Here is a 13,138-nt window from a genome sequence, read left to right as displayed (position 1 = left end):
ATATCTTTATAGTACACTCGGCCCTCTGTATCCATGGGTTCCACAGCCATGTAGTCAACCAACCGAGAATCAAAGGTATTAAGGAAAAAAAAAATTCCACAAAGTTTCAAAAAGCAAAACTTGATTTGCCATGCACCGAGTACTGCATTGAATCCACACAAATGAAGTGATGTGTAGGCACTGTATTAGGTATTCTAAATAACACAGAGATGATTTAAAGTACACAGGAAAATGTGTATAGGTTATATGCAAATACTACGCTATTTTATATCAGGGACTTGAGCATTCATGAATTCTGATATCCACAGAGGGTGCTGGCACCAATCCCCCACAGATACTGAGGGACAACTGTACTTTACTATGTGAATGTACTATAGTTTATTTAATCAATACCCCCTTTGGACATTAGTTTTTTGTTTCTATTTATGTCTATTGTAAGCAATAGTGCAATCAACATACTTGTATATAAAAATTTTGGACTTTTGTTCTCTTAGGATAAATTCCTGTAAGTTTATATCAATGGACATGTATACTTTTATAAGGTTCTGCTTTGTTTGTTTAATGCACATGTATAAACTGCTGTCCAGCAATACTGCAGCAACTAGTGAATGCATTAGAGTACTCACTTTCCCTGATGCAGGACTTGAACCTATGGCTGAGAAGTGACCAGCTATCTTCTCCCTTGAATGCTTTTTGTCATCTGTCTCCTGTCCATGTCATAAAATTTACTTTCCACTTCTCCAATTTTCTCCTCCATTTGGTAGACTTTTGGGCTTATAAGTTATCTACCCTTCTTTCCACAGTTACTAAGGAAACTGCTAAACTGTCTAACAGGAACACTCCACAATGTCAAATGGACAACTGTTTTAATGTGCTGATGTAAGTACATGAGGAGTAGTGTTTCAAACAATCTGAAGTTTAATAAAAATGCAAATATAGTAGCAATATTAACACTTTGGGGGCTGCTACTGGCACCAGTCCTGAGTTAAGGGCTTTGTAAAACAGATCCAGTTATTTTCTTAAAACTATGGTACAGAGTGGGGGAGGAAAAAATAAGGCACTTTACTAAAGTATAATGGGGAAATATAGAGCAGGGGCATCTACTGGCAGGGCAGGAAGGCTTCCTGGAAGAAGTGGCATGTAAACTAAAAGCAGGAGCGATACCACAGGTGCACAGGGCAATGCGACAGCCTAAGGCTTTCAACTGGAAGGTAATCGGACAGGAATAGAGAGCACAGGGCAGGGGGGAGAAGGGGACAGAGTTGAGGCTGGAAAGGAACACAGGTCGGATCATGCAGAACCTTGAAATCATGTTTAAGATCAGTCGTCTTATGGACAACAAGAATCCCCTGAGGGGTTTAAAGAGGAACTGAAATCACCTGATCTGCAGTCTGGAAAGATCATTCTAGCTGCACTGTTTAGGACAGAATTAAGAGTGGGGCAAACCAGGGCCAGAAAGACTTGTGGGAAGATGGAAAGAAGTAGAGAGATTTGAGAGATGCTGACAGAACTTGAAGACTGACTGGGCCTTTTCCAATCCTCGGATACCCCTGAAAGGCAGTGATATCATGTCTAATCACAGATGAGGACACTGAAGCTTGCAGAGTTACCCAAGACCACTTGGCCGGAATTGGACCTTGCACCGAGGCCTGCCTGCCTCGCTGGCCATGCCACAATCTCTCTAAAGACAAGGACACATGGCACTACTGGCAGCCGGGTGACGGCTTTACTCTACTCCTCCTCAGCTGTGTGATCTGAGCTCTTAATGTAGCACCTATCTCATAAGCAGGAAGCAGCAGGTACAGGTGGGTGAACAGGTAAGTGCTACCCTAAGTGCATGTAGTGCTTAAGAGCAGATCAATGACTAGAAGAGCCTTTACAGTGATTCTCGCCAAAGACACTAACCTGCTTCCTCCCACTGTCTGCTCCACTTCTCCACCTGGGTGGATACTAGGCATCTCCAGTGGACACATCCAAAACCAATTTCTGCCTTTTCCACTCTAAACATGCTCCATCAACAGTCTTTACCATTTCAGTAAAAGGTAGCTTCCTCCTCCAGTTCCTTAGGTAACGGGTTATCTCACACCCCACATCCAACCATCAAATACTCTAGTGTCTACTCTCAAAATATATCCAGGATCCAGTCACTTCTCACCAGCTCTGTTACACTGACCTGAGACACCTTACTTTTTACCAAGGTGACTATGGTAGGCTCCTAAATGGTCTCCCCTTTTTACTGCCCCTTTGCTGTTTAGTGCCACACAGCAACCAGAGATTCTTCCAGAACACAAGTTAGATCACTTAACTGACTCCACTGCTCAAAGCCCTCTGCTGGCTTCCCATCTCACTCAAATTAAAAGTCAAAGACTTCACAAAGGCCCAGGAGCCCCAGCATGATTTGCACCTGCACCTCCATCCAACACACATCCTTCCCTCCTTCCTCTGCCTCTGCCCTCACTCTGACGATAATGGCTTCCTTGCTGTTCCTCAAAAACACGCCAGTCAGACTCCTGCCTCAAGGATGCTGCATGCTGCTCCCTCTGCTAACACCTCCCCTCCCTAATTCCCCACAGAGGTGTACAACTTGCTCCCTCCAGAAATCTGCCCAAATGACCCATTAGTTATGGGAGAGGCCATCCCTGGACCACCCTATATTAAATGGTACTTATCCCCAATCTGTTTCCCCATTATCCTGTTTAAATGCTTTCCTTGGTATTTACCATCAACGTGATATACTTACTTGCTTGTTTGTTTTTGTCCATCTTCCCTCACTAGAACATAAATTTCCCAAGGGAAGGAATTCATTCATTTGTCTATTTATGTCTTTGCAACACTAGAACATTTCCTGCCACATTGCAGGCACTTGGTAAATGTCTGTTGGGCAAATGAATTAATTAATTAAATGGTTAACTCTAATCATACACTTTATTACACAGTTTCTAGTTGTTTCTCCCCAACAAGATTGCTCTCTCCTTCTTCAGAAAGACCATTTCTTTATCTTCTCTTCCCTTAACATAACTAAAATTCTGAACTGAGAAGTGCTCCCCATCTAACTGAGTCTGAAGAAAAAGAATCCCCAATAAAATGAAACATCTGACATGAAAATTTCATATAAGTCAGACCTTAATTTGGGCACAGTAAAAGTTTATTTGTTTCCCACTGTTGCTATAACAGATTATCACAAACTTGGTGGTTTAAAACGACAGAAATGTATTTTCTTATAGTTCTATAGGTTAGAAGTAGGAAATCAATTTCACTGGGCCAAAATCAGGGTGTCAGCAGGGCTGCACTTCCTCTGGAAGCTGTAGGGGAGAATCTCTTCTTTGCCTCCTCCAGCCTCGGGTGGCTGCCGGCTTCCCTTGGCCACATCAGTCCAAAGCTGCCTTTGTGGTGGTGCCACCTCCTCCCCTTCTGTATCTCCCTCTCAGGGGGATATGCGTGATTGCATGCAGGGCTCACCCAGATACTGCAGGATAACCCCCCATCTCAAGATTCTTAACTTAATCAGATCTTTTGCCATATAAAGTAATATTCACCTTTCTGCTATATAATGAAACATTTACAGGTTCTGGGAATTAGGGACTGCTATCTTTGGGGCCTTATTCAGCATACTAGAGAAAGCGCTTCTGGTAATTAATAATCAGTGAACTTGTTATGTCATTAGCTACAGGCTTATTTTCCTTGTCTTTCAACATAAGAAAAGTAAATGAAAAGTTTACAACAAAGGAGAAAGCTACCCAGTCCGTTTCAGGAATTTTTAAAATATCAAGAATACAAGTTTATTAGATGAGTAACCACACACATGGGATAGAGAGATTGGGGAATCCCTTTTTTTATCTTAGCCTATTAGGCACAGTTTCCTTCCTGTTATCCTAAATATGAATCAGGTTGTGTTCATTTAACACACGAACAAAAGAGAACCTGAATCACATCAACATAAGGGCCAGGAAGACCTTATCTCAAGTGTAATGATGCTTCTTTTGGAAGTAACAATCATTGCATTAATAACAGTTTTGCTTGCCCTTTCCAGCGAAGAGTCAATTTTATATAGTCACATCTCTTTCATGACTTTTCTAGAACTTCACGGTATAACAATGACGGCTAACATTTACTAAGCAATGACCATATGTCAGACTCTGTGCTAAACTCTTCACAGGCATTACCTCATTTCTTTTCCCCTCCCCAGCACTTACACTATAAGAATGATCAGTAAGGCTCAGAGGGGGTCACAAAGGAAGTAAATGGAGAAGGTGGAACCGATCCTAGGTCTCTCTGCCCCCAAAGCCTGAGCTCTTCCATTGGACTATCGCTGGGATACTTTCTTATATCATTTGTAGCTCAGCTAATTTTTCATTTATTTAAGCTATGTTTCAATTAAGCTATATATATTTTTAAAGGGAAACAACTTTTGGCCCTGAAGTATCAAATAACAGAAGCACTGGTGGGCATGAAATAAATGTGAATGAGCTTTGAGCCCTCTTTTGGAGAACAGCTAAATTTCATTTACCCAGGCACATAAGGGTCAGATAATCATACACCAGAAAATATTCCCAAATCTTATTATTGATAATAAGTCTGGGCCTCTACTCCATCAAATTATTATCAAGCACCAGGATGACTTAGTTTTAACCTCTCTCCACCATCAATAACTGTAATGAAGAAGCTCAGGGTAAAAGCTAAGGGAAACGGAGGGAATAATAAGAGGGGAGAACCTGCCTAACCAACAAAACCAACAAAACCAACCACATGCGCCATTGACAGCTAACGCCAGCTGGGCTGTGGTCAATTAAAAAAAGATTGAAGAAGGCAGCACCATTCTGAACATGGAAAAGTTCACAAATTATTTTGCACAGCATAGAAAAGCAAGAGTAGATCTTAAAACTTATGCACATGAAATGATTTGAAAATTAAATGGTAATCACATCACAGTATATTCAGGTGAAAATACTTGGGTCATAAAAGCCATTCAAGAAATCATATTCCTTTGGACCACACTCAGTGGATCTACAGCAACATGAACTTTTTATAAAGACAAACAAAAATACCTTGACAGAAGCTCCCCAGCCAATAATCAGTGTCACGTTGTCCTTCCAGCAGAGGCTGCAGGGATACATATCTGGGCGAAGACTTATATCATCCCGGGGCACATTGGTGATTCTCTGCTTTGAGGTGATGTCAAAAATCTTCACACCCTAGAAAATAAAATAGCATTAAGCATCCTTTACTTGGGAGAACGAAAGTAAAGGAAAATTTATTAACAGCTCCTGCTACATACCATTGAAAACCAGCAATGGAAAATACTGACAGTGTTTACTGACACAGCTTGAAGCCTAGGAGCCACACAAAGTAACATTCCCCTGCTCCCTGTGAGAACCAAAACCACAAGAAAACCTCCACCCTTCTTTCTGGACAGAGGAGATTTTATTACATGGCATGGGTGACTCAAATCCAACACAAGCGTGAAACATACAGATATCAACTGCATTTCCAAAATGACAGACAAGTAACATTTCTAATTATATCGTTCCACCAGAAAAATGAGGTTTGTTTTGTAGAAAAGTGTTGAATCTGAAAACCACCTAAATAAAGAAAACTACACCTGACATTTTAAAGTTCTCAAATGGAAACATCAAGCAAACAGCTAAGTAAAAATGAACCAAGAGACCACAGGTTTGCTTATCTTTACTGTGGCCCAGAAGAAGTGAGCAAAGTCCAGAATAATAAGGTAGCTTCTGGGGAGATTTCTACCATTTAAAACGGAATAGAACTGATTTACTACATTACACCTTTTAATTCCAAAAGATATGCCAGATGTCAAAAAGACCATTTAAACAACTTCCCACTAGCCCCAATTCACATTGAGTAAACTTTAAACAAGTGCAGCACTGAAAATTACAATCCACTTTCTTAAAGGCAGGCTAGATTTTTGCCTATGATTATACTGGGAGTAAAAGAGAAATCAGCAATATTCTGCACTTGTTTCATATCAACTGTTACTTGCCCTTGGCCAATAGGCAAATGGTATTTTCAAGACCACATTCCCAATGCAGCCCTTCAATTATTAAGATGGCTTTTCATTTTCTTGGCTACTCTCCATGCCTCAGGTTTCTTACTCTAAAATAGAGTCCAGAATATGTTGGGAATTACTATATTATGAAAGCCAAAAGCAATCTAATTTCTTTAACCTCCCAGGTATAATACCAATTGCCATTTGTATCTTTTAGAAATTATCACCAAAGTGAGTGGCATCTTTTCCCTTTGTTACAGTCCTATCAATTCGGCTACCCATCTGACACCAAATAAGCATTTGGAAGACGGAGATGTGCTTTTACCATGTTATTGGCCCAAGCGATCAGATGGCCTCTCCACTTCACACTTCTTATGTTCCCTTCCCCTTCGTGCAGAACAGAAGACTTCCATCTGTTCATCCAGGATCGTTCAAACAGCAGCAACTAGGGACAAATGGCATAAAGAATATTAGAAACTGAGAATTATATATTAGACGCCTTACTTACCATTTTTACCTATCGATGTGCATAAATAACAAATAAGTCATTCTCAATATTTTCATGTAAACAGTAGAATATGATTTGCATTTTGCAAAGAATTCCCTGCTTATCTTACCCTGCCCTGACACTGTTTAAAATGGATTTGAGTGTTAAAGTTATTACAAAGCTACGCCACAAGATGGCACCAAAATACCAAGATTCGTGGAAGTCAAAAGATTTGTTATAGAAAGTTCTTCAAATGATTGTCCAGGAACTATTATAATTTATTTTGTAAATTGGGAAATCAAAACTTCCTAAGTTTTTCACTGAAAATAAGATGTTAGTCACAGATTAGATTATTAGAGACAGTCTCTGTTTTTCATTCAACCCAAAATAATTTAAAAATCACTTTTGAGCAGTAATTTATGTCACAAAATAAGGAAAATTTGCATTAGGATTACGCCTTCTAAAAAATTCATAGTAGTTAGGGTCTTTATTTTAAAGGAAAGAATCTTTTAAAAAAACCTGCTGGATAAATTTTAATATAAAATATAAATGGGTTGTTTCCACATCTTTGTAATTATGAATTGTGCTGCTATAAACATTCTAGTGCAGATGTCTTTTTTATGGAATGTCCTTTTTTCCTCTGGGTAGATGCCCAGTATTGGGATTGCTGGATCAAATGGTATTTCTACTGTTAGCTCTTTGAGGTATCTCCATATTACTTTCCACAGAGGTTGCACTAGTTTGCATTCCCACCAGCAGTGTATGAGTGTTACTATCTCTCCGCATCCACGTCAACATTTATTGTTTTGGGACTTTTTGATAAAGGCCATTCTCACTGGAGATAAATGATATTTCATTGTGGTTTTGATTTGCATTTGCCTGATGATTAGAGATGTTGAGCATTTTTTCATATGTTTTTTGGCCATTAGTCTATCTTCTTTTGAAAAGTTTCTGTTGATGTCCTTTGCCTACTTTTTGATAGGGTTGTTGTTTGACAACCCAAGTGCCCATCAATACATGAGTGGATTAATAAAATGTGGTATATGTATACCATGGAGTACTACTCAGCCACAAAAAACAATGGTGATCTGGCACCTCTTGTATTGTCCTGGATAGAGCTGGAGCCCATTCTACTAAGTGAAATATCACAAGAATGGAAAAACAAGCACCACATGTACTCACCATCAAATTGGTATTAACTGATCAACACTTATGTGCACATACAGTAGTAACATTCATCAGTTATTGGCCAGATGGGAGGGGGGAGGAGGGGATGGCTATATTCACACCTAATGGGTGTGGTGCACACTGTCTGGGAGATGGACATGCTTGAGGCTCTGACTTGGGTGGGGCGAAGGCAATATATATAACCTAAACATTTGTGCTCCCATAATATGCTGAAATATATATATATATATATATATATATATATAAATGGTCAAAATCCTCTAAGACTGAGGAACATATAGTTCTAGGAAGTCATACATTATTAAGGATACAATATTTTTCTTGATACATCCAATTTCAATTCTTTAAGAAAAGACATTTTACACTATATAACTTTAGGCATGATAAGCAGCTAATAACAATTACTTTAAACATGAGGTATTGATAAGATCAAAATGTCTATCTTCCACTTGTGGGCTGGATCTGGTGGAGGTGATTGTAAAAAATGGGCAAGGAACAGCAAGCACTCAATGACCACCTGCTGGCAAGAATGGTTGAATGGATGGCTAGCAGTGGAGCAAGACACTCAACTCCTCTCCCTCACCAATCCCCACCTAGAAATACCAATGCAGAATTAAGAGGAGAAACAGTCTGCGCCTGTGTTGGAAAAATTAAATATGACCCAGATTTTAAATTAAAAATTTATAGAATATAATAAAAATAAGACCCCAGTGAAGGTGATGATTTTAACTCATTCCCAGAAAAAACCCAGCCTGGGAAGTAGTTGGTCAGTAGGTGCCAGAATGTCAAAACAGCCCCCCTTACTCCCAACCCTGCACACTGTAATGGAGAGTCACAGTCTCACCCTGAAACACAAAGGCTCGGGGGAGCAAGTGGACCAGCACTCCAGCTGTCGTTAGGTGAGCGCAGCTGGGAAGGAAAACTGGCAGGCTGGCAACAGGAAGGCACCTAAGGATAAATTCAGTACTTAAAAACAATAGGAATTAGCCAGGGAATAATCTCCCACTCCTGACTCCACACAAGTAAGACACTTCAGAAACTAGAAAAGAACTTTAAAAGATCTAATTCTTATTAACATTCTCAGGTAACAACAAAATTAAGCAAGAAATTCATAACAAAGGACAAGAAAAACAAAACAACACAAAACAAAAAAGATAAGATACTTTCAATCCTTGGGTAAAAGAGGAAATCACACTGCAACCAGAGTACTTTAAACATGAAAATACAAATACCATAAACCTAAACTATAGGGGATGCAATCAAAGTTGTAAACAAAGGAAAGTCTATAGATCTAAAAAGTTAATAACGAACAAAAACAGAGGTGCACATACTAGCTACACGACAGAAACAAAAACACTTCATTGAGGAATAATAAAAGGAGACTAAATAAATGGAAAGCACTTGTCTTAAGCAGGAGCAAACGTGTTTTCACAAACGTCCTCGTTGGATTTAACAGGTAGTTGGGGGAAGTTCCCGCTTTGATCTTTTCCTGTAGTAAAGTGGTTTGGTAGAATTTTTCAAGCTTGGATTGTACAATAATAAATCAAATTATTCTAAAAAAAAAAATAAATAAAAAATAAAAAAAAAATAAATGGAAAGATTTATTATGTTCATGGATAGTAAGATTCAAAATTCTCACCAAAGAGCTAAAGTCACACTAAATTAACCTATGATTTTAATATAAGTCCAAAGAAAATCCTGAAGGGATTATTTTTAGAAATTCCAAAAATGCTAAAACTGCATTTGAAAAAAAGTATCAGAACAGGAAAATTTTTAAAAAGAAAGCAATTTTATAAAATTAACACTTAAAACAGTAGAGCAATGGTACTAGAATTCACAGATGAAGGAAAAAGAAAAGAAAGAACTCACAAAGATAAATCAAAGTAATATGGTTGGGCACGGGGTGGGGCTGGGGGGTTGGGGGGCTGGGGGGCTGAGGAGGATGTGTGCAGAGAAAGAGGTGCCTTCCAACTACTGAGTTGTGGTCTTGGGCATCATCTTTCTGGCGGATCCTTTAGCATTATGGACTCAAAACTTTAAAAATGTCTCCGGAAAGTCCATGCCTAGAAATTTACGCTAAGAAATAATCAGACAAGTGAGTAAAGATATATTTAAAGCTATTTATAACAGCCAAAAATGCACTAACAACTGGGGATGATTGAGTACACTGTGGTAAGGAGCACAAATGAAGAACATGTATCCACTTTAAAATGATTTCATATATGTACATTAATGCAAAAATCCATTCAGGGCATATTAAATAAAAAAAATAGAAAACAGTATTAAATATGATGCCCTTTATGAAATATTAATGTGTACCTAAATAGAAACAAATACTATAAAAATCTGAAAGATACATGACAAAGTAATCACAATGTTAGAAATTGGTGATAGGAGATTTTATACTATTTTATAATTATTCTGCACTGAATATGTGAATTATTTTTATTTTTATAATGTTAATATATTAATGGGGATGAAAATCTACTCTCTTCTTTTTACAATCAGGATAATTTAGAAGAATAGTGGAAATGAAACAATAAAACTTAAAAAATTCACTGGAACTTAAAAAACAGAAGGAATATTTAAGGTATATTGAACATGTATTAGAGTTAATTTACATAAACCATACCTATTTAATAAAACATTAATATCTTCAGAAAATTGTTGATAAAATCTTGTTCCAACTCCTACTGAAATGCGAACTTGCTCCAATGGACCCTTTCTGTTGCTGTGGGTGTGCTCCCAGCTATGGGAGGAAGCGGAGGCTGCAGGACCCTGGCCTCCCTTTGTCTCCTGCTCTAGCTCCAAGGAAAGTTTCCAGCAGAGGGCAGAAGGAAAAGGAAGGAGAGAAGAATTCTGAATTCAGGCCATCTCAGGGTTGATTCCAATAAACCCTGTGGATCCTGCTCTGACACAGAATCAGAGAGCAAAGAAGCTTCTCCCTCAAAGACATTTTTATAGTACAGACAGGCACATGCCATTCTATGCATCTAATGTATGCTCAAAAAATACTACTACTGCTAACTTCTGTAAATGAAGCAAATTTTAACTAATTAACATTACAGTTTTTGATGGGATTCACATTATTTTCTGATGTTTTTCAAATAGCAGTTTTAATCACTTTTATATTTTGTGGATGAAAATTAAGAAAATATCTATAATTAAATAGCCTTAAATATATTAGGGAAGATCATCATTTAGGAGTATTCTTTTGTAAGTCAAATAATTTCCCTCAAATTTCTTGGTTCTGTATACGTTGTATGGTCACGCTGGTTTTATCATGGCACAATGACTTCTGTATCACATCTTGTTCACTGAGATTCATGTGTTTACCTGGCATCTCCCTAACAGACTGTAAAAGCTTTGGGGAAAAGGACTATATCTTATACTTTGCTAGACACATACACATGGCATAATAAATATTAGGTACTAAGCAAGCTTTCCTAGTTCTACTTTAATTCTTCCTTCCTTGTCCATACGCACAGTGTGTTTGCTATAGGAGGAGCTATGTAATTCCCAAAACCCTTCAGTCATTCAGCCCATCTTTAGTTAATAATATCCCTACACTATTTTGAACACATTTCTGTCCTAATCTCAAACTTTAAAGGAAAGAATCCAGTGACCAACTAACACAATCAACACATTCTTACTTTTTTAGAATGGGCTCACTTATCCTGATCCCATGTCCAATCTTAAAATGTTGGTCTATTTCCCTTTGCTCTAGGCCAGAGGACAGAACTAGAGCACAATTTGTCAAAAATTTGAAAGCTATTTTTCAGGTCAGTCTTCCCCTATTTGGTTTAAGTAATTGCACTTCCTTTATTTTGGGGACACAAACTGGCCACGAATTTGGCCTTGACAGTAATTACCTGAAATGTTTTTTTTTTTAACCTGCAAGGGGATCTGGGGATTGCCACAGCACCCACTTCTCTCACACTTGGCCTGCTTCTCTCTTCTATGTCACCTGCCTGCTCCCTTGGAGCATTTATGTCTGTCTTTCCTCTCCACCTGACTTTATGCTTTACTCATGAGTCTAAATTTTCAATCCATATCCAGTATAAAACCTTAAATGCCATGCAGTGGTTAAGGAGTTGTTCCCATTATCGTCCTGTGCAACTTTCATGTGGGATTTGACTGGTAATATTCACTCTGTATAACACAGAGTTTCATACAGAAGGGAGAAGGGCCAAACCCTCCCCTCTCCATTTCCTTTTTTATCCTAAATCTACAGGAATTTCAAGCAGAAACACATTTTCTGGTAGGAATGCCAAGGAAAGTTCTGCTTTGGTGATTGAAGAAAAGATAAACTACTCTTCTTACAAACATTCTACACTAATTGAACTACCACAAAACTCTCTGCCTGTGTTTCATTGACATTTAATAAAATCCATTTTTTCTTCTTCTAGTCACACAACTGCCTAGAGACCTACTGAGCACGAATGTTCTACAAAGCATTTTAGTGGGTAAGCCATTGAGCAAACCACACTTAAAAGCAGCTGGTTAATTTATTTGGTTCATCTTCCACCCCCTGTAATATTGAATTGTCATTATCACAATACTGAGAGCAATTTAAGCTCAATGGGAGCTAAGTACGCAGAAAGGAAAAGCTATTTCCAAGAGGTCTATTTTTTGTTGGAGAAAGTATTTTAGAGTTTTATTTCCCATAAATCCACATTCTGGCACTCAGCACTCTCGGTACTTATATTTCAACAGGAGCCCTCACATCCTCAGCAATATACTTTATTCTTCTATGTTTTGTGCTGATAAATCTATCTAGTGCTTTCCTACACTACAGAGTGGTGTAAGGATGTACAGCCCAGAATCCCCGACACGTGTGGCAAGATTCCTACGGCCTGTAATAAAGCCTCCGCCCGCCATTACCCATCACCACTCTTCCCTGATGGAGGAAGGGAGTATGATTGGCCCTCTCTTTATCATTCTGTGATCTTTCAGGTATATAAATCACTTGGCTTCTTCAAGCTTCCTAAATACCAGCAACACTGCTAGCTTTGAGACAGACAAGAAAGTAGGAAAGACCCGGCAGGGGCACCATCCCATGGGGAAGTTAGATACCAGGTGTTGCTCCTATAGGAAGGACCCAGAGGCTGGGAGGAGACAAAGATTCCCCAGAAGATAACCTCTGCTAGGTCATAGAAGGTATGGGAGATCAAGATAAAATATAGAAATAAAGAAAAGAAAAACCCAGCAAATTCGAGCACGTCAAGTGGTCTCAGTAAAAAACTGTCTCAGTAAAAATAAACAGACTTGTCACAAAAGGATTTAAATATCCAAGATCATGTGTGAAATTTAAAAAGTCAAGAAGGCAAGTGAGGAAAACATGAGTGAGTGTGGACAAGACCTGGGATGGGGCAGGCCACTCGGCAGACAGGAGTCTTGAATCCGACAGAGGCAGGAGGGATCAGGAACCCAGTGGAGCAGATAAGTGCCTTTGT

General features: G+C 38.7%; 1 protein-coding gene across 1 annotated transcript in view; it reads right to left on the bottom strand.

The window, feature by feature from the left end:
- The window catches only part of VPS41 (VPS41 subunit of HOPS complex), a 192,916-nt gene that overhangs the window by 72,814 nt on the left and 106,964 nt on the right, over positions 1-13,138 (bottom strand). Inside the window, exons 8-9 of the mRNA XM_069462590.1 lie at positions 6,333-6,452; positions 5,046-5,192 (exon numbers count right to left, since the gene is read on the bottom strand). Of these exons, the coding sequence (XP_069318691.1) occupies positions 5,046-5,192; positions 6,333-6,452 (267 nt within the window). The remainder of the gene's footprint in view (positions 1-5,045; positions 5,193-6,332; positions 6,453-13,138) is intronic.

Source organism: Eulemur rufifrons, chromosome 29 (genome assembly GCF_041146395.1).
Source record: "Eulemur rufifrons isolate Redbay chromosome 29, OSU_ERuf_1, whole genome shotgun sequence".
NCBI lineage: Eukaryota > Metazoa > Chordata > Mammalia > Primates > Lemuridae > Eulemur > Eulemur rufifrons.
The sequence above is the reverse complement of the archived record's forward strand: the minus strand, read 5'-3'. Positions and strand labels throughout refer to the sequence as shown.